Source organism: Hemiscyllium ocellatum, chromosome 37 (genome assembly GCF_020745735.1).
Source record: "Hemiscyllium ocellatum isolate sHemOce1 chromosome 37, sHemOce1.pat.X.cur, whole genome shotgun sequence".
NCBI lineage: Eukaryota > Metazoa > Chordata > Chondrichthyes > Orectolobiformes > Hemiscylliidae > Hemiscyllium > Hemiscyllium ocellatum.
Genome location: NC_083437.1, coordinates 9191497 through 9214231, shown reverse-complemented (window position 1 = coordinate 9214231; position 22735 = coordinate 9191497). Strand labels below are relative to the sequence as shown.

The 22735-nt window shown below is 39.8% G+C and overlaps 1 protein-coding gene across 4 annotated transcripts in view; it reads left to right on the top strand.

Annotated features, from left to right (window-relative positions):
* Positions 1–22735, top strand: part of cep104 (centrosomal protein 104) — a 204252-nt gene that overhangs the window by 170603 nt on the left and 10914 nt on the right. For all 4 annotated transcript variants that reach the window (XM_060851889.1, XM_060851886.1, XM_060851888.1 and 1 more), the window contains one exon: positions 3309–3376. In XM_060851889.1, coding sequence (XP_060707872.1) covers positions 3309–3376 — 68 coding nt within the window. The remainder of the gene's footprint in view (positions 1–3308; positions 3377–22735) is intronic.

Here is a 22735-nt window from a genome sequence, read left to right as displayed (position 1 = left end):
GCCCTTATTTCTTTTACCACAACATTTTACAAGCTTTAATTACATCATCTCATTCTACTGAACCAATATAGCTCCAGTTTACTTAAACTGCCCCTCACCTAGTTGGTGTCACCAAAGCTTTAGTCTGTGCATCTGGATTACCAGAGGTATGGAACAGAAAAATAGATTCTTTGGTCCACCTCATCTGTGCTGACCAGATGTCGCAATCTGACCTAGTCCCATTTGCCAGCATTGGCCCTTATCGCTCTTAACCTTACCTATTCATATACCCATCCAGGTGACTTTTAAATGTTGCATTTGTACCCACCTTCACCATTTTCTCTGGCAGCTCATTCCATAAATGCACCACCGTCTGCATGAAAACGTTACCCCTCGGGACCTTTTTAAATCTTTCCCCTCTCACCCTAAACCTATGCTCGCCGTTTTTTTTTGGACTATCCCAACCTGGGGAAAAGGCCTTGGCTATTCACCCGATCCATGCCTCTCATAATTTTATAAGCCTCTAACCATTCAGTCTCTGACTCTCCTTGGAAAAAAAACCTCATCCTATGCACCCTCTTCCTATAACTCAAACCTTCCAGTCCCAGCAACATGCTTGTAAATCCTTCCTCTACCCTCTCATGTTTAACATCATCCTTTCTATAGAAGGGCGCTCAGAATTGTACATAGTATTCTAGAAGTGGCCTCATTAACTTCCACTGCGTTCCAATTCACTTGCAGGTATATGACTGTCTGACTCTGCATTTTCAAAGTACAAACTCACTGTCCTTTGGTCCTCTATTCACAAAGGCATTTCTGTCATTATGCATGCTGACTTAGGTTGTTCCCATACTGCCCTCTATTCTACTTCCCTTAATTCCAAGGGATGAAAACCTGAGTGGAAATGATGGCCAATTGGTTGAGCCATTTTCACCGCCATCTAGCAAGAGCATGTAAACTCTATTCAATCCTGCTCTTGTCAGGCATATACTCATAATTTCCTACTTTTTCTTGCATGGCTTCAACTCCATGTTCCTATGTGCCCGGATGCCATTGTTAGTTGAGAATCTAACCACTTATGAAGGGCTTATGCCCGAAACGTCGAATTTCCTATTCCTTGGATGCTGCCTAACCTGCTGTGCTTTAACCAGCAACACATTTTCAGCTGTGATCTCCAGCATCTGCAGACCTCATTTTTTACCCGAATCTAACCACTTATGCCTTGAAATAGTCAATTACTCTCTCTGCCATTCTCTAAAGAAGAGTTACAAAGGCTTTCAATTCTCTGAGAAAAGATTCCTCTTTATTACACTGTTAAATAAGAAATCCTTGATTTTTTAAGCTATGCTCCATTGTTGTAGTCTCTCCCAACAAACGAACCATCCCTCAGAATCTTGTATGTCTCAATTAAAGTCACCTTCTAAACTCAAATGGGAAGAGGCCCATCCTGTCTAGTCTTCCTCGTAAAATAACCATCCCAGGTATCAACCAAGTGAATATTTTCTGAACTTGATGTGGCGGTGCCAGTGTTGGACGAGGGTGGACAAGTTGAAAATCACATGACATCAGGTTATAGTCCAACAGGTTTACTTGGAAGTACAAGCTTTCGCAGCACTGCTGCTTTGTCAAGTATCTTGCGCAGTTGGACAGAATTTATAGCAAAAGGTCATAGTGTCATACACTGATGCAATATGTTCAACAAACCTGCTTTCATCTTTTAGAATGGGCTGCAGGTTTTGATTCATTAATATGTAAATTCCAGAACTACTTTTAAGTCACATTCCCAAGATAACTTAAGGTTTTATTTTTAAAAAGTGATATCACATCTCAGCTCAGACAATGCATTAAAGGCGTGAGGTTAGAGTCTGTATGTATTCCTGTCTTGAGTCAGACTGGTTCTGTTTCCAAAATAGGAATTTATAAATTGCTGTGCCAGACCGGAATGTTCCCTCCCAGTCGGGGACCACTTCAACAGTCAGGGACATTCGGCCTCAAATCTCAGGGTGACTGTCCTGCAGAGCGGACTTCTGGATATGCAACGATGCAGAGTGGCCGAGCAGAGGCTGAAAGCCAAGTTTGGTACCAATGAGGATGGCCTCAGCTGGGACCGTGGGTTCATGTCACGTTACAGGTGACCCCACTACTCTATTCTCTCTCTCTCTCTCTCTCTCGCATGCGCACACACGCACGCACGCAAATGCACACACTCTTTCAGGCATATACTCCATCACACTCTCGCTCTCGTATTCTCACACTCTCCATCCCTTACATGCATGCACATACACATATAAGTCTGTGGGGTGAATTCTATACAATCTATTTTGTTCAAAAAACATACAATCTGTAAGCAATTAATGTTTGTTATAAATTCTTTCTTTGGAAATAGAACCAGTCTGACTTAAGATTAGAATACATACAGATCCTAACCTCACACCTTTAAGGCATTTTCTGAGCTGAGATGTCACTTTTTTAAAAAGAACCTTAAGTTATCTCGGGAATGTGATTTGAAAGAAGCAATGGAATTTACATATTAATGCAGCCCAGTCTAAAAGATGACAGACTTAACATCAATCTAGTTTTGTGTAATATATTGCATTAATGTATGACACTATGATCTTTTGCTATAAATTCTGTTTCCTATGATCCTACTTGACTAGCTACCTGATGAAGGAGCAACGCTTTGAAAATTTGAATTCATCTTACCAGTCCTCGCTCTAAACCAGTGGCAGATCATAAATTTGCTGAGTAAAAATGTGTCTTTTCCTATGACCAGTCTTACCAAATGAGGCACATTTGTACAAGAATAGCTACTGCCAGTAAATGATACAAGCATCTTTCTGAAGCAATTTAAAGCATTGTTCTCTTTATTAGTAATAATGTCATTTTAAATAATGAAAATGGCAGTTTAACTAATTGACTACAGAATCCAATATGAAACCCCAAAATCCAATTCTTGGATATATCCTGTTAATTTAGCAATAAACAAAGAATAGTGAATAAGAGATGTTGGTAAGGGCACCTTTTTTTTTAAACAGAGATTTTTTCCTATGAGTAAAACTCTTGCAATCTATTTCACTATTTGGGTTCTTCAATAACAAATGGTATCCGACTTGGAAATTGGCCTTAAGTGCTTTAGTCAGCAGTGCAATTAATCAAGTTAGGGCCACAGATGACATTATTTTAATATATAGTGCACAGATCTATGGGCATCGTGTACATTATAAAAAATGTATGGTAGATACTTTCACATGGAAAGTTGAAAGAAAATATGTAAAAATTCAAATTGTTGATATGTAAAGTTTAATGTTTTCCTGTAACTCTCTCTGCAGCTGCCAAGCCTGAGAAAGTTGCCAACCACTGTCCACTGTGCCATGAGAACTTCCAGCCAGGGGAGGAGGTAAGAACTTGAAAATGCAGTCAGCCCATAGCACTTGTTCAGCATTCAAATGCAGAGGTTTTTCAATTTATGTATTAGAAGAGAAAATGCTTTGTAATCCCCTTTTTTGTAAATCTGTTCCAATATTCTCTCTGTTTTCTTGCTATATGCTGTTATCATAAAATTAGCTCTATAGACAGCTGTGGGCAGCTCATCGACTTTGAGTACATTACAGCTGAGTCCAATACTGCATAGCCTATGTCCATCTCCAGCAGTGACCCCTGACTGGTGAGGATGATCAGGCTTGGCTTGACGATAGTAAGCTAATTGGAGTTTTTCTTGTGTAATTACAACTGAATAAATTGATTCAGCATGGATTAGGGATTTCAGTTAGGAAATGAGTATATTTTAATTTATGCTGCCCAGATGCAACCTGATGATCAATCACTTGGCTTACATAAAACCTCCCTGATGGTTATTAATTTTGTTTTTAGTGGTATGAAAACTTGATGAGTGATCTAGTCTATTGTATTATTGTACAGTGATTCATGACATAAGAATAGAGGAGATCTACAGGGTTGATCTATTCCACCAGAATATTGTCCAGGCAGTGAATCCAAAAATTCTTTTCAAAATCTCTTTGGCTCAATTATCAAGCTTTTTACTTTTATTAGACTGGAAAATTGTGAAAATTTTAATTTGGTTTACAACAGTTAACAAGTAACCAGATACATGCAAATTTTGACTCAAATAATTTTGTTGCTCTAAAGAATTAATTTGTTGACTTCCTCTTGATTGTATCAGTTAAAATATTTCTGAAAAGGAAGTGGGTGAATAATTGATGATATTTGAGCGTTCTAAGGCTCAGTACTTGTGAAAGTGATTTGCATGCCCTTTCGTTACTGAATTGTTTGAACAGTACCAAAGAAGGAAAAATTACCAAGGTTGAAGTCAGTCACGACCAATTAATTTTGTACAACTTGTTCTCAGAACAAAAGGGAGTCTTGGCAGTTGATGAACCAGGGGAGGTAATGCCATTAAACATATAATCTATAATTATTAACGTTTTGGGGCCATGAAATTGGATCCTGCCGTGTCAAGTGATGAAATTTGAATTCAATCAAAATCAGAATTGAAAAGCTGGCAGTAATAACTGCCAATTGCTGGAAACGCATTGGTTAGCTAATGCTCACTAGGAAAGGAAATCTGCCATTCTTACCTGGCCTGGCCTCCACGTAATTCCACATGCACAGCAATGTGGTTACCTTTTAACTGGCCTGATGAGCCACTTCATTTTACCAAACAGCTACAAAGTCTAAAGAAAAGACTGAAACTGGCTTGACCACCTCTCATTGATCTAAGAACTGAAAAGTAAATTGCAACAATCCATATTGGCTCTGCAAATTCCTCCTTGTCAACATCTAGGTGTTTGTATCAAAATTGGGAGAGCTGTGTCACAGACTACTTGAGCAACAACCTGATATAATCCTATTCATGTTTAAAAATGTTTCAGGCACATGCATCACAATCCCTGGTTATCTCTTGTCCCACTGGCTGGCCAGAAGCACCAGAGGTGACAGCGTATTGATGTACAATCTTGAAGGAGTTGCTCTAGGAGTTTTCAATATTGTGGATTCTCAAAACCTCATGGCATCTGGTTAAACATGAGCAAGGAAATCACTGCTAATTACCACATCTTACTTCCCTCCAGCTGATGAATCCATGCTGCTCAGAATTGAACACATGTTCAATGAAGGGGAGCCTAGCACTTCATTGCTAATGTCAAAGCTGCAGAGTTTACATTCATATTGAGCCAGAAGTACTGAGTGGATGATCATTTCAACTGCTTAAAAATCACAAATACCAGTTTTTCAGCAATTCGATTCACTCAAATTATATCATTAAAATGTTGAAGGCACCGAGGATAGGTAAGGCTATGGTCCCGGATAATATTCCAGCACTAGTACTGAACACTTATGTTTCAGGGCTAACTGTGCCTCAAGTGAAGCTTGTTCCAATACAGCTACAACACTGGTGTGGAAAATTGCCAAAATGTATCCTGTGCCCAAGAAGCAGGATAACTCTTAACTCTGACAGTCATTGCTCTGTCAGTCTAATCTCAATCATCAGTAAAGTGATGGAAGAGATTATTGGCAGTGCTATTAAGCAACACTAATTCAGGAATAACCCACTTACTAGTGCTCAGGTTGGAATTTGATAAGCCCACTTGGCTTCAGACCTTATTGTAGCCTTGCTCTAAACGTGAACAAAAATTTCAATACAAAGGTGGGGGTGATGTCAACATGACGTTTAGATCAAGAAGCCCAAGCTAAATTAAGTCATTACATTAAGAATTGGGGGGAAACCTCTTGCTAGTTAAAGCCAAATCTAATAGAAAGGAAGCTGGCTATGCCTGTCAGAGGTCAATCATCACAGCTCAAGGTCAACTTTGCAGGAGTTCCTCTAGGTATTATCCTAGGATCAACTATCTTTGGCTGCTTTATCAGTGACCTTTTCTCCATCATAATGTCAGAAGTCTGGATATTCATTGACTGTGCAATGTTCAGCACCATTCATGGCACCTCAGATACCGAAGCAGTCTGTGTTCAAATGCAAGATGATATAGAGGGTTTGGCTGAAAGTGTCAAGTAATATTAGCGCCGCAAAAAAGCCAAGAAGTGGCCATCTTTAACAAGAGAAAATCTAAACATTGCCCCTGCTGTTCACTGGCATTACCATTGCTGGATACTCCATTGGCAACATCTTGGGGTTACCTTTGACCAGAAACTGAACTGAAATAGTCATATAAATATGCAGGTGCAAGAGCAATCAGAGGCGAGGAATTTTGTGATAACTCTTCCTGCTTCCCCATTGCCTGTCCGTGTACAAGGCACAAGTCAGGAGTATGATTATAACACTCTCGACTTGGCGGGATAGATGCATCATCAACAATACTCAAGACGTTTAACATTATTCAGTTCAAAGCAGGCCTCTTGCTTGTATCCCTGCACCACCTTGAACATTCAGTCACTTTGCCACAGTGATAGCGATGTGAACCATCAGAAAGACTGCCTATGTCAAATGACCTCAATTTCTTCAACTTATTCAAACTCCTGTTGATCTGATCCTACTCTGCATCAAGTATAATTCATCCTTCAAGTCGGTCCTTAAAGTCTTCAAATCCCATCCTTATATGGATTTCAATCCTTTCAAGTAGCCTCACCATTTTGTATTTGTAGTCTCCAAGAACTCTGCATCCCATCACTGAATTGAAATTTCAATGTTTTCCCTCAAGAACCTCCCTAAAATTCAGCTTTGCTTAACTGTTCCATATTACAAATTAGGCAACAATTTAAAAATTATAATCCTAATTAAAGGGTCTCAGTGACACTCATAAATGACTCAAGGTTCATTTTCACAATTTGATCTTCCCTGAGTCACTCAGCTTGCATAACATGCAGTGTAGGTCTGGAAGGATTGTAGCCAAGTAAATTTCTTTTTTTCACTGGAATAAATTACTGTAAACTGTGATGTTGAATCTTAGTGAAATTCCTCACTCTGTAATGGTGGCATGAAGTTTGGTAATCTCTGTTCAATATCTGTTGCATACTTACAACCCCACATAGTAGGAATTTTTAAGATTCCAATTCTGACAATGTTAATAAGCACCTGTACTGCAGCAAACAAATAACTGCTTGAAATTTTGCTTGGCAGTGGCCTGATTTGTAATAGATTTCTCTCTGGGTGTGGTATTACAAACGTAGCATTCAAAGGCCATTCTTTAGTGTAGAATAAGCAGAATATTATAGCCTAAGAGAATCTGGTTATTAAGAGTGGTGTGATATGAGTATCTATGTTATAATTATTTACCTTTGCCATAATAAAGATGTACAATATTAACATGTCAAATGATTCCTTATTGCATCATTTCTCATAAGACCATAATATAAGTACATCATTGCTAATGAAATATTATGGATATGTCAAACTGTTATAAAAGACTCATTGTAAAAGCCAGATAAGTTGGCAGGATCGTTTGCTGTGGGATTGGTTATCCTAATAGCTCATAATTTTGTTAACCTATTATCTGCTGCTGTGAGAATTCTTGGAGTTTGCATTTAATGCTCATACAACTAAGACCATCTATTACCATCTTTGTAGCATTACTGTTCAGCCCCTCTCTGAGCTCACCTGTTGCTGAAACCATCACTCATTCCTTCAGAGTTTACTATTCCAGTGTATTCCTAACTGGCCTCCCACATTCTGTAAACATGAAATCACCCAAAATGTAGTTGTGCACATCTTAATTTGCAGCAAGTTCCAGACCTTTATCAACTCTATGCTCATTGATTTGCATTGGATACCTTTCAAGTGAATATTGTTTCTAAATTCTCATTTTTATCAGTCCTTTCCTAGCCTTAAACTTCCTATTTGTATATTCTCTAAAAACCTCACAACCACCCATAATACTTGTTCTCTTCAAATTCTGCAGTCCTGTGCCTCTCCAGTTCTAATTGTTCCACTGCAAGTGGCTGCACCTTTGGGTATCCAGATCCAAAGGCTCTGGAATATCTTACATCTGGCTAATTCCTCCTTCAAGTCACTGAGAACACTGAACAGTAGAGCACAGGAATGGGTCTTTTGACCCATGACGTCGTACTGAATATGATGCCAAATTAAACAAATTCCTTATGCCTGCCCTTGGTCTATATCCCACCATTCTTCGCATATTCGTGCAAAGACAGTTAAGCGCCCCTATCGTATCTGCCTGTGTCATCATCTCTGGTAGCATGTTCCAGATTGCTACCACACACTCTGTGGTTTAAAAAATAACTTACCCCTCACATCGCCTTTGAACTTTCCCCCTCTTACTTTAAATGAATGCCCTGTCGTATTAGACATTTCAGGTCTGGGAAAACGATTCTGACCATCAACACTATCAGTGCATCTCATAATTTTATAGACTTCTATCATTTTTTCCATTAGCTTCCACTGCTCCAGAGAGAACAACCTGAGTTTTTCTAGCCTCTCCTTTATAGCTTAAAACCTCTAATCCAGACAGCACCCTGGTAAATCTCTGCTGTACCTTCTCCGAAGCCTCCACATCCTTCCCATAATGTGGGAACCAGAACTAAATGCAATATCTAAAGTGTGACCTAACCTAAGTCTGATAAAGCTGCAACACGATATCCTGACGTTTGAACTCAGTGCCCCAGCCAATAAAGGCAAGCATGTCACATGCCTTCTTTACCACCCTATCTACTTGTCCAGCATCTCACACTTATCCAAGTTGAACTCCATCTGCCATTTCTCCACCTATATCTGCAACTGATCTATAGTTGACTGTATCCTTTGACAACCTTCTACACGATCCACATACAGCAGAGGTCCCAGTATGGATCCCTGAAGAATACCACTAGTCACGGACCTCCAGTTAGAAAAATATCTTTCCACCACAGCACTGTGCCATTTATGGGCAAACCAATTCTGAATCCAATCCTATTATGCAGGACCTTGTCAAAAGCCTTACTAAAATCCATGTAAATAATATCCAATGCTCCACCTTCATGGATCATCTTCGGCACCGCCTCGAAAAATTTAATCAAGTTAGTAAGACATGACCTGCCCAACACATAGCAATGCTGACTGTCCCTAATTAGACCATGCTTTTCCAAATGCGCATAAATCCTATCCATAAGAATTCTGTCCAACAGCTTCTCATCTACCAATGTCTAAAATTTCCTGGATTATGTCTATTTCCCTTAAACAGAGAAACAGTGTTAACTACTTGCCAGTTCTGTGGGATCTCTCCAGTGGCTAGCGAGGATACAAAGATCAAGGCCCCAGCAACCTCCTCTCTTGTCTTTCTCAGTAACCTGGGGTAGATCCCATCAAACCTTCAGGACCTATCCACATTAATGCTTTCAAGAGACCCAACACCACTTCTTTCTTGATCTCAAAATGCGCCTTCATTTTAGCTTGCTCAATAGTGACCTCACTATCCTCCATGTCCTTCTCCTGGGTGAATACCAATGCAAAGTACTTCTTTCAGATCTTGTCCTCATCCTATCCTTGAGTGGTCTTACTTTCTCAGTAGTTAGCCTCTTGCTTTTAATGTATGTACAGCATGCCTTGGGATTCTCTTTAACTCTATTTGCCAAGGTCATTTCATAGCCCCTTCTTGCTCTCCTAACTCCCTGCACTTCGCAAACAAATCTTTTCTGCATGCTTTAAGGGCATTATTCCTAAAGTTCAATGTCTAGGATTGAACACACACCAGCTGGTGCCCAAAATTTAATAAAACTTATTCTTTTCTTTCCTTTCGCTTCTGTTACGTAGGAGGCCTTCAAAAGTGTGATGACGAGAGTTCAGAGGCATTATATTCCCCTTAGAGTGTAAGTAAATTAGGGAACAATGGATGAATATAGATAGTGAAGTTCTCGTCAAGAATAAAAAGAAATCTGATCTGGCCAACTTGGAACGACTGGTCTCTCAAAGAGTATAAAGAGTGTATGAGTATTCTTAAGGTGCAAATGAGGAAAGCAATGATAGAATATGAGACCCTTGGCAGATAAGGTTAAAGGTAATCCAGAAAGATTCTACAAATTCATTAAGAGCAAAAGAGCAGCTCGAGAGAGTAGGACCACTAAAAGACCAAAAGCTTGGCTTTGTGTTGAACCTCAGGAGATGAGAGAGATACTAAATGAATATTTTATGTTAGTTTTTACTGTTGAGTTAGAAATAGAGGCTAGAGAACTCGGGGAAATAAATATTGATGATTTGAAAACATTACAGAGGAGGAAGTGCTGGAGGTCTTAGAAAACATAAAGGTAGATAAATCTCTAGGACATGGATTAGGTATATCCTAGGATATTGTGGGAAGTTAGAGAGAAAATTGCAGGGCCCCTAGCAGAAATATTTAGGTCATCTATATAAACACGGGTGAAATGCTGAACGGCTGGAAGGTGCCCAATGTTGTGCATTGTTCGGAAAGCTTGTAAGGAGAAGCCTGGAAACCCGTGAGTCTGACATTGGTAATGGGTAAGTTTAAGGTGATTCTGAAAGATAGAATTTGCATCCAGTTAGAGAGGCAAAGATTGATTAGGGATAGTTGGCATGGTTTTGTGCAAAGAAAATAGTGTCTGACAAACGTGGGTTTTTTTAAATAAAGTAACCAAAAATTGATGAGGGCAGAGTAATAGAAATTGTTTGCTTGGAATTTAGTAAAGTCTTTGAAAAAGTTCCGCACGGTAGACCAATTAGTAGTTAAATCACATGGAATTTAGGATGAACATGTGAATTAAATACAAAATTGGCTTTATGGTAGGTGACAGAAGGTGGTGGTGAAAGATTGTTTTTGGACTGGAGCCCTGTGACCAGCAGTGTCCCCAGGGATCAGTACTGGGTCCACTTTTGTTTGTTATTTATATAAATCATTCGGATGAGAATGTAGGAGGCGTGGTTAGTATTTTTGCAGATGACACCAAAATTGGTGGGATAGTGAACAGTGAAGAAGGTTATTGAAGATTAGAAATGATCTTCATCAATTGAGTCAATGGGCTGAGGAGTGGCAGATGGACTTTAATTTGGATAAACGGTGAGGTATTGCATTTTGGTAGTGTAATCAAGGACAGGACTTTTTCAATTAATGGTAGTACCCTGGGTAGTGTGGTTGAAAGAGAATCCTAAGGTTCAGATACATAATTCTTTGACATTAGTGTCATAGGTAGACTGGATGGTTATGAAGGTGTTTAGCATGCTTGCCTTCATTGCTCATACCATTAGGTGTTGGAGTTGGGATGTTATGTTGAGGTTGTACAGGACATTAGTAAGGCCTCTTCTGTAGTACTGTGTACAGTTCTGGTCACCCTGTTTTAGGAAGGATATTACTAAACTGGACAGGGTTCAGGAAAGATTTCCCGGGATGTTGCCAGGAATGAAGGGTTTGAGATATTAAAATAAACTGGAAAGACTGGGATTTGTTTTCACTGGAGTGCAGGAGGTTGAGGGATGACTTTATTATGTTTATAAAATCTTATAGGGTATAGAAAAGGTTCACGACAAAGGTCTTTTTCCTGTGGTCAGGGAGCTCAAAACTAGGGGTCATATTTTTAAGGTGAGAAGAGAAAAATTTAAAAAGGAACATGAGGGGCAACTTTATTTACACGGTAGTTTGTGTGTGAAATGAACTACCAGAGAATGAGGTGCCGGGTACAAGTTACAATATTTTAAAAAAAAATTTGGATAAGTTAATGAATCGACAGTTAATGGGCCAAGCACAGGCTGACAGGACCAGTTTAGTTTGGGAACATGAACAGTGTGGACTAGTTGGACCGAAGTATCTGTTTTCCTGCTGTATGACTCTCACAAAGCTAAGAATGTGATGTTTTATTTAAAGATTCCTTCATTCATTCTGCCACTTCTCATGATTTGTGTAAATATGCATCCAAATCTCGGTTCCTGCGTGCCTTTTAAAATTGTGTAGTTTAATTTGATGTAATAAACAACTGTTCTTCACTATTCTTTGCTTTCCAACACTTCAGCAATTGTGGCATCCACACTCCATATTTTGGTAAGTCTGTTATATGACTCTTCTCAGCCCTACTTTGACTCCAATAAGTTGAAAACCCTAACTGCCAAAATGCGCTACACTTTCTGATTCTGTTCTCTCCCTGGCTGAATTAGTTGCTTCATTGGTATCTCTTAATTTAAATATAATTATATTGTGTTCATGAGATGTGGGTCGTGTTGGCTAGACCAGAATCTATGACTAATTGTCCCGGAGAAGATGATGATGAGCTGCTTTGTTGAAGCTGCTGCATTCTTAGGTGAAGAGGTACACACACTTTAAGGAGAGAATTCCAAGTTCTGACTCAACAACAGTGAAGGAGGACTGAAAACCTTCCAAGGCAGGATGAAGGGAAACTTGCAAATGGTGGCATTCCCATATATCTATTACCCTTGTCCTTCCACGTGATCGAGGTCACGGGTTTGAACAGTATCAGAGGAGTCTTAGTGAGTTATTGCAGTGCATCTTGTAGATGGTGCTCACTGATGCCACTATGCTTTAGTGGCGATGGTAGTACATATTTAAAATGGTAGATGGGATATCAATCAAGTGGATTGGCTTGCCCTGCATTTGAAAGCTTCTTCAGTGTTGTTACAGTTGCACACTTCAAGATCAGTGAAGTCTATTCCATTCTGCTCCTGACTTGTGCCTTGTAGATTGTGAAATGAGGTTTATTTAAACCTAGATTTATTATCTCAGCTGAATGACACTGTAGTGCTTCGAAAGCTGGTGCCTCCAAATAAATCTGCGTTTTGTGATTTTTAACTTTGTCCTCTATTACCAGTATTGTTCCCTGTTATAGAAATGTAGAATCATGTAGTACAGAAGAGGACCTTCAGCCCATCAAATCTCTACTACCAAAAACATACTACTACCTATACTGGCCCACTTGTCTATAGTCTTGAATATTATGACACTTCAAACACTCATCCAAATACTTTTAAAGGTGGTGAGGTTTCCTGCCTCAACTATGTTCCAAACAGTGCCTTACAGACCCCACCACCCTTTGGATGAAAGAGATTTTCCTTAAATTCCCCCAAAACACCTTGGCTATCAAAGTTTATGCCCCCTAGTTTTTAATCCTTTGACTAAGGGGAGCTGCTGCTTTTTTAGGGTAGTGAATCTGTAGAATTCTTTATGGCAGAGAGCTGGAAAGACTGGCTCGTTATGTATATTCAGAATGAGATTAGATATTTTTAATCAGTAAGGAATCAGAGTTTAATGGTAGAAAGCAAAATAGTGATTTCGGGATTATCAGATCAATTGTTATCTCATTGAGTTGTACAGTAGATTTGATGGGCTGAATGACTTCCATCTGTTCTTATATGTTATGATTTAATAGACTTTACCAGAATGATATTTGCCACTATTCAGCCATCTGGATGTTGTCCAGGTCTTGCTACATATGGCCATGGACAATAATATCTGAAGAGTCATAAGTAATACTGAAAATTGTGCAATCATCAGCAAACTTCCCCATTTCTGACATTACATTGAAAGTAAGGTGATTGATGAAGCAGTTGAAGGTGATTGGGCCTCTTTCGTGTTAGGTATGACTCCAGCCAGCATGTGATGGCAGGAAATTAACTGGTCCTAGGATCAGCTGAGGTAAAGTTGTGTGCAGCTTACTGACCCATTGAATCCCAGCCCCGATTTCACTTTGAGATTGGTATATGCTCAACATTGACCTCCTGAGAGTTTGTAAGTATTATCTATCTATTACTGTTTCATACTTTTGGATCTAGATTTGCTCGCTGAGCTGAAAGGTTGATTTCCAGATTTTTCATTACCTTACTGGTCCATTTTCAGTGGACTTTATGCAAAGCAATGCTGAAACTTGCTGCTTTCTATTTATAAGTTTGGGTTTCTTTGGGTTGGTAATGTCATTTCCTTTAGTGATGTTATTTCCTGTAGTGAAGTCACTTCCTGCTCCTTTTCTCAGTGGGTGGTAGATGGGGTCTAACTTGATGTGTTTGTTGATAGAGTTCTGGTTGGAATGCCATGCTTCTAGGAATCCTTGTGCATGTCTTTGTTTGGTTCGTCCTAGGATGGATGTATTGCCCTAGTCGAAGTGGTGTCCTTCCTCATCCGTATGTGAGGATACTAGTGAGAGATACTAGTCATGTCTTTTTGTGGCTCGCTGGTGGTCATGAATCCTGGTGGCTAGCTTTCTGCCTATTTGACAAATGTATTGTTTGTTACAGTCCTTGCATGGTATTTTGTGAATGACGTTAGTTTTGCTCATTGTCTGTATAGGGTCTTTCAAGTTCATTAGCTGCTGTTTTTGTGTGTTGGTGGGTTTGTGGGCTACCATGATGCCAAGGGGTCTGATTAGTCTAGCAGTCATTTCTGAGATGTCTTTGATGTAGGGGAGAGTGGCTAGGGTTTCTGGACGTGTTTTGTCTGTTTGTTTGGGTTTGTTGCTGAGAAATCGGAGGACTGTATTCATTGGGTACCCATTCTTTTTGAACACAGGATATAGGTAACTTTCCTCTTATCTGCATAGTTCCTTTGTGCTGCAGTGTGTATTGGCTCGTTGAAATAATGTTTTGATACAACTTAATTTGTGGTTGTTGGAATGATTACTTCTATAGTTCAATATTTGGTCTTTATGTGTTGTTTTTCTGCAGACGCTGGTTTGAAGTTCCCCATTGGCTGTTCGCTGTACTGTGACATCTAGGAATGGCAGTTTGTTGTTGTTTTCCTCCTTTTTGGTGAATTTTATACCAGCAAGGGTATTATTGATGATCATCAAGCTAGTGGACCTATGCCTTACCACCCACTTGACCTTCAACAACAAATCTTACAGACAAACCAATGGAACATCCATTGGATCTCCGATATCAGGGTTCTTAGCAGAGGCTGTATTGCAGAGACATGAGAAAACAGCTCTGCCAACCATCCAACCCAAACTCTGGGTCCGCTACGTGGATGACACCTTTGTCATCACTAAATGAAGCAAGTTAGAGGAAACCTTCAAGACCATCAATAATACCCTTACTGGCAAAAATTTCACCAAAGAGGAGAAAAACAACAACAAGATGTCACAGTAGAGCAAACAGCCAATGGGAAACTTCAAACCAGCATCTAAAGAAAAACAACACATACAGACCAAATATTGAACTATAGAAGCAATCATTCCAACACCCACGAAGCTGTATCAACTACACCCAAAACCTCAACCTGAGTTACAAATCTTCTCAAAACTTGCCACTGTTTCACACTATTTTAGGGCAGTGCATTGTTATGAGGACACCCTCTCAACACCTTTTTGCTTTTGTGCAGTAGAAGTCCCAGCATATGAATTGGTAGCACATTATTGATGTAACACCTCAGCCAACAGCTCATGAAAAAGCTTAAGTACTTAAGCACTTGGTGTCAGCAACTGATTTTTCTCCATTAGTTACATTCATTATGGTTTTTGTATGACATTTGCCAGTAATGACTTTCTTTGTCTTGAATCTGCTGGTGAAACCACTTTACTTTCATATGTCTTTACAACTCCTGGGTCTTGAACACAAAGGCTTATAAGACAGTCAGAAATGAATGTCTAAATAACAAGAAATTACATTTTGTTCCAGCATGTAATTATCTGAAAAGCTGTGTAAATTAGATTGTGCAACTTTAAAAAGAAAACTTAACATTGGATACTGTCTGATGAATATGTAGAATGATGTGTCCATACTAGTGTCTCCTGGGAATGCACAGCCTGTTGTTCTATGCGCACTCCACTCTTGGCAGCAACAGTCTATATGTTGCCATAATGTAGGTGAAAGGTGAAATGGATAAGTCCAGATAACCTTGAATATTGAATGATGTACACAATTGAATAAGGGAAAAAGAAAGAAGCTTATGGCAGCGAATGCCCTAAAGGAAGTGCGTAGGGTTACTTCAAATTTGGGGAGAGAAGAGGCAGCATGGAAAAACAATAGTGAGTAACACCAAGAGAAAATGTCTATGAATTTTCAACTATCTCAGTAGCAAGAGAATAACCAGGGTAAGAGTAAGACCCATTAGGAGCCAAGGTGGCAATGTATACGTGGATCCGAAGGTTCTAAATTAATACTTTGTGTCTCTCTACAGTGAATACAGGTACAATCATCAGGGAGATCGGACTATAACATTGTTGAACAAATTTAGCATTGAGAGAGATGTTAATGGGTTCTGGTCCAAAAAGAGAAATATCTGTGTTTCTTTTATGTGATAATAGAAATATTACATTCTTCCTACTTGTGTAGTCAACATGTTGGCCTGGATTTAATGTTTCCCCCACCGGGCGTGTTTTTGTTAATTATATGTAAAATACATCAATCGCCCTTTCACCAATTTCTGAAATACGCTAAGTGGACAAGTGCCATAATTGGCAGCCCAGCTGCTATATTTGAAGAACTATTAATGAGTCAATCAAACCTCTTTTCAAGCTTGCTGACCTTGATAATAGGCAACTCATGCCATAATGTGTTTGATGCAGGCAGCTGGCCTTTATAAAGTATTTTTTTTAACTAGGGCAAAAGGAAGGGCACATGCTCTCCTCTAAGAGTTTGTCCCATATCTCCAACTTGCCACTTGTCTTTCACCAGTGATCTGCTGGGTCTTTGTCATTCACGTCCCATGTCACTACTGAGTCTTTGTGCTGCTGAAACTAATGGAGTTTGTCAGGCGATTAGATTGAAGCTGAAAAATGTATTGCTGGAAAAGCGCAGCAGGTCAGGCAGCATCCAAGGAGCAGGAGAGTCGATGTTTCGGGCATAAGCCCTTCTTCCCTTATGCCCGAAACGTTGAATCTCCTGTTCCTTGGATGCTGCCTGACCTGCTGCGCTTTTCCAGCAATACATTTTTCAGCTCTGATCTCCAGCATCTGCAGTCCTCACTTTCTCCTAGACGATTAGATTGGCTGAGAGCTCCAGTAAGGGGGCTTCCTCCAATTGAGGGGTACAAGTCTACTGTCCACTGATTTGCCCATCCACGCTGCACTGTGGCTGCAGGGTGGCTTCTCTACTGTCAGTTGGCTGTTAACCAAATATCCTTCAATCAGGGGTCAACAGTTATCTACCTGTGTAACATTTAGCACACTTTAAGAACAGATGTAAAAATGTTAAATTTTTAGAACCTGTGTTTTACCAATTAACTATTTCATTGAAGATAGTCAACATTAATTTTCATGACTCCAGATTAATAAAAACTAAACTGCTTGCAGTAAAAGTAATGAAACTTTTATGGATTTAAACTGTCATAAATCTACTGCAGTTGCACCATGTTTAGAAAGAAGATGTTTAAAAGAGAGTTCCATCAATGGTTCCTGTCTAGTATTGGAAGGAAAATGATCTTGTAAGTTGTATACCTTGCGTTGATGTATAAAAAATGTGGTTAAATACCATATGTATTGAAGTGGAAGTTCTCTAATAATGGGTGCTGATGTGAAAACAATCAATCTGCTTTTGTGCTCGGTGACTGTCAGGTGGAACTTTAACATTTGAGGATAGTGTTAATCATATTGAACTAAAGTTCAACATAGTTGACAATGCACACCTGCATACTAGTTCAAGTTCCAAGTAAACTTTTTCCCTTTTGCACAGTGTACTCTTTCAGATTTTCCTGAGGAATTTTGGCACTCTGACTTGATGTTTGCCAACACTAAAGCAGTATTATTGTGAAGCTTTGGAAAATATAAGTAGGTGATCATTAGCGCAAGTGCAACCTGTGTTAGTAAAACCAAAATGGTGAAAAATTACTTATGGGATTAATTAACTTTATACCGAAAACAAATGGACAGTTCAGCTCTATCTTATTCTCAAGACGTCTAGACTTATTATTCACCATTTAAATTTTCATTCATTTATTTTGGCTTGGTATCCAGCTTCTAGAACAATCGAAGACTGTACTCTGGCAGCAAGGGGATCTACTTTTCGAACAAGTGCCCCATTTTCAGTTGTACAGTCTGACATAATGATGTCCATAATGATTTGTCAACGATTTTCTCATTTTATTCAAAATAATGTTTGATTTTTCCTTTGATTTGTCTGGAGTGATTAGTATTGTTGATCTCGAAGTCCACTAACTTCTTGTCCAGGTTTTCTGCAGTCCTTTGTTTTCTATCGCAGGCAGCTGGCAAGCAGGTTTCTGCCAATCCTGTTGCATATTCTACCATGTGAGGCTCAGAGTGGTGAAGAGGTGGTTTTCAGTGTCTGTCTTTGAGGGAATTTCTGATCAGGAAACATAAGCTAGAGTCTCATCATTTCACAGTTAATTATGTGCTGTGCAACTGAGTGCCAGCTGGCTCAGGAGATTATTTGATGCATAAGATCTCCTGTTACAAATTAGAACCTGCCAAATTGTTAATTATTTAAGGTTTTGGTGGATAGTTCAGTGTATGCTTTGTAAGAGTTTATTCAGTGGATTAGTTTTGGAGGAGTATTGACACGCAGTCAGACATGGTGAAATAATTACCCGTTGACTCTTTGTTGCCATCTTAGTGTCTTCTGTATTTCTACTGCAACTTAGAATTTCATTTCACTATCAACAATTATGTTGCACAGATGTTCCCATTCTGGTGTGCAGCATAGTTTTCCCTTCTGATTCCCAACTAAGTTCCTTGTAATCTCTCTTCTGAATGTATTGATACGTTCTGCATTTTAGTTCTAGATGAGCAATTTGCAGGCATTACAACAGTGACCGTACTACAAAAAAAACAAGAACATTGTCTGTAAAGTGCTCTACGATATGCAGTCAACATGAACCATGTGATTAAAATGTAAGTCCTTCTTTCCTTCGTCTTTGCTTTCTCACTCCTTTTTTTAATTCATTCAGGGATGAGGGTGTCGCTGGCTATGCCAGCATTTATTCCCATCCCGAATTACCCAGAGGGCAGTAAAGAGTCAACCACATTGCTAGTGGGTCTGGAGTCTCATGTAGGCCAGACCAGGTAAGGATAGTAGTTTCTTTCCCTTAACGGCATAAGTGAATGAAATGGGTGTTACTAACTATCAGCAATGGATTCATGGTCATCGTTAGATTCTTAATTCCAGATAATAACTGAATTCAAATTCCACAATCCTGCTGTAACAGGACTCAAGCCCAGGTCCCCAGAACATCATCTGGGTCTCTGGATTAACAGTCCAGTGATAACACCACTAGACCATTGGCTCCCCTCATAATGTTATACGCCTCAATCATGTCACCCTCAGTCTTCTCTGTTCTGGAATCTAGGCTTATCTAATCTCTCCTTATTGCTCAATTTCTCCATCCCAGGCAACTTCCTGGTGAATCACTTCTGTACCTCCTGTAGTGCTATCATGTCATTCCTGTAGTGAGGTGACCAGAACAAACTCAGTACTCCAGCAGTGGCCTGATCAACACTGTGCAACTCCAGCATTACCTTTTTACACTTATACTCTGTGCCATGACTGATGATTGTATACTGCTGAGGCTGTAAAGCTTTGGCAGACCACATTTGGACTATTGTGAACAGTTTTGGGCCTTGTATCTAGGAAAGAATGTGCTAGCTTTGGAGGGCATTCAGAGGTGGTTTACAAGAATGATCCTGGGGATGAAGGGCTTGTCATATGAGGAGTGGTTAAAGACCAGTGGTCTGTACTGGGAGTTTAAAAGGATGATGGGGGTGGATCTGGTTGACACTTGCAACGTACTGAGAGGCATGGACAGGTTGGATGTGGAGAAGATGTTTCCACAAGTAGGAGAGACTAAGAGCTGGGGCACAACCTCAGAGTGAAAGGAGGACCCTTTAGAACTGAGATGAGAAATTTCTTCAGCCAGATAATGTTGTATCAGTGGAACTCATTGTTGCAAAAGATTGTGGAAGTAAAGATATTGAGTATATTTAAGGCAAAGATAAACACGTTCCTGATTAGTAAGAGGATCAAGGGATTCAAGGACAAGACAGGAGACTGGGATTGAGAAACATGTCAGCCATGATCAAATAGTGGAGCAGATTCCGTGGGCTGAATGGTCTAATCCTGCTCCTATATCTTATTGTCTTAAAACTGGTGAAGCTTGAAGATCATCATTTGCTCTTACTGAAATACCTGAGGCTAGGATGTGCATCCTAGATCAAAAGGAAAAATGAGGAATGGGAGAGAAAGTGGGACTGAATGAAGCAAGACAATCCTTACACAGCCAAAACTAACAAAGGGAACTAAACAAGTGTTTTTGGCTTCACCAGTTTGGTAGAATCCAAGGAGAGAGACATACCTGTGTTGGAGGTGAATTCAAACTAATATGGAGAAACATTATTTTCACATACGCTTTAGAACATAGAACATTACAGTGCAGTACAGGCCCTTCGGCCCTCGATGTTGCGCCGCACTCTCATACTAATCAGAAGCTCATCCTACCTACACTATTCCATGTACGTCCATATGCCTGTCCGATGACGACTTAAATGCACTTAAACTTGGCGAATCTACTACCGTTGCAGGCAAAGCATTCCATACCCTTACTAATCTGAGTAAAGAAACTACCTCTGAAATCTGTCTTGTACCTCTCTCCCATCACTTTAAAGGTGTGTCCCCTTGTGTTTGCCGTTCCCATATTTAGAAAAAGGCTCTCCCTGTCCACCCTATCTAACCCTCTGATTATCTTGTATGTCTCTATTAATTCACCTCTCAACCTTCTCTCTAACGAGAACAGCTCAAGGCCCTCAGCCTTTTCTCGTAAGACATTCCTTCCATACCAGGCAACATCCTAGTAAATCTCCTCTGCACCCTTTCCAAAGCTTCCACATCCTTCTTATAATGCAGTGACCAGAACTGTACACAATACGCCAAGTTTGGCCATACCAGAGCTTTATACAACTGCAGCATAACCTCCTGGTTCTGGAACTCAATCTCTCTATTAATGAAGGCCAAAACACTGTATGCCTTCTTAACAACCCTGTCAATCTGGGTGGCGACTTTCAGGGATCTGTGTACATGGACACCAAGATCTCTGCTCATCTGCACTCCCAAGAATCTTACCATTAACCCAGTACTATGCATTCCGATTACTCCGTCCAAAGTGTATCACCTCACACTTGTCCACATTAAACTCCATTTGCCACCTCTCAGCCCAGCTCTGCATCCTATCTATATCTCTCTGCAACCTACTACATCCGTCGTCACTATCCACAACTCCGACTTTAGTGTCGTCCGCAAATTTACTAATCCACCCTTCTAAGCCCTCATCCAGGTCATTTATAAAAATGACGAACAGCAGTGGACCCAACACTGACCCTTGCATTACACCGCTAGTAACTGGACACCAAGATGAACATGTTCCATCAACTACAATCCTCTGTTTTCTTTCAGCAAGCCAATTACTGATCCAAACTACTATGTCTCCCACAATCTCATTCCTCCGTATTTTGTATAATAGCCTGCTGTGGGGAACCTTATTGAACACCTTGCTGAAATCCATATACATCACATCAACTGGTTTACTCTCATCTACCTGTTTGGTCACTTTGTCAAAAAGGTCAATAAGATTCGTTAGGCACGACCTACCCTTCACAAAACCGTGCTGACTGTCCCTGATCAGATTATTCTTTTCTAGATGGTTATAAATCCTATCTCTTATAACCTTTTCCAACACTTTACCAACAACTGAAGTGAGACTCACTGGTCTGTAATTACCAGGGTTGTCTCTACTACCCTTTTTGAACAAGGGAACCATATTTGCTATCCTGCAGTCCTCAGGCACTATTCCTGTAGACAATGTCAAAGGCTCGGCAATCTCTTCCCTTGCTTCCCAGAGGATCCTAGGATAGATCCCATCCGGCCCAGGGGACTTGTCTGTTTTCACACTCTGCAGTATTTCTCATACCTCTTCCTTGTGAACCTCAATCTCTTCTAGTCTAGATGCAAGTATCTCTGTATCTTCCTCGCCAACATTTTCATTTTCTATCGTGAACGCTGTCGAAAAATATTTATTTAGTGCTTCCCCTATCTCCTCTGACTCCACACACAACTTCCCACTATTATCCTTGATTGGCCCTAATTTAACTCTCGTCATTCTTTTATTCCTGACATACCTATGGAAAGCCTGAGGGTTAACCCTGATCCTATCCGCCAACAACTTCTCATGTCTCCTCCTGGCTCTTCTGAGCTCTCTTTTTAGGTCTTTCCTGACTTCCTTGTAACCCTCAAGTGCCCTAACTGAGTTTTCACATTTTATATATCTATGGAAAAATCTGGTTAGCAAAATCATGGAAACACAATATTCAAATAAATTTGGTTCAGGATATAATGTGTGAAAGCATGTGAGTAACTTAAGAAATTATTTGAAGTAGCTGCAGCATGTTTAGAATATATGTGTGACTTTGGGGCTGATTTCCAAAGCTTTTCTATCATTGTGCTTAGCACTGCTTGAATTTGTTGACAGAAATTGATTGCTGTCGTTAGTCAACAAATTCACGAGCATTGTATGCAGGAAAGTTAAGGCAGAGGCCAGGTAATTTCTGCATTCCTGAGGAAAAGCTGTGGAGCTATTCAAGTTTTCAACCAAAGTGTAATAAGTAAATTAGTACCTAGTACAGCAAGGAACTTCAAACAATTAGATTATCTTTGAAGTGTAATTATTGGTTATGTATGCGCAACATTTGGTATGGAGAATAGAGTTCAGCCTTAGTGATACAAATTACTGAGATGTTAATTGGATTGAATTTAACATTAATGTTTTTGCTCTTTCATTAGAATTGGTGTATTTCCAGTTGTAGAAATCCGATTAGAAGTGCTTTTCTTCAGTTGAACCTTTCAGAAAAGCTGCTTAGTTTAGTGCCAGTTAGAACTGGATTGGTAGTGCAAGTGTCCCAGTTTGTG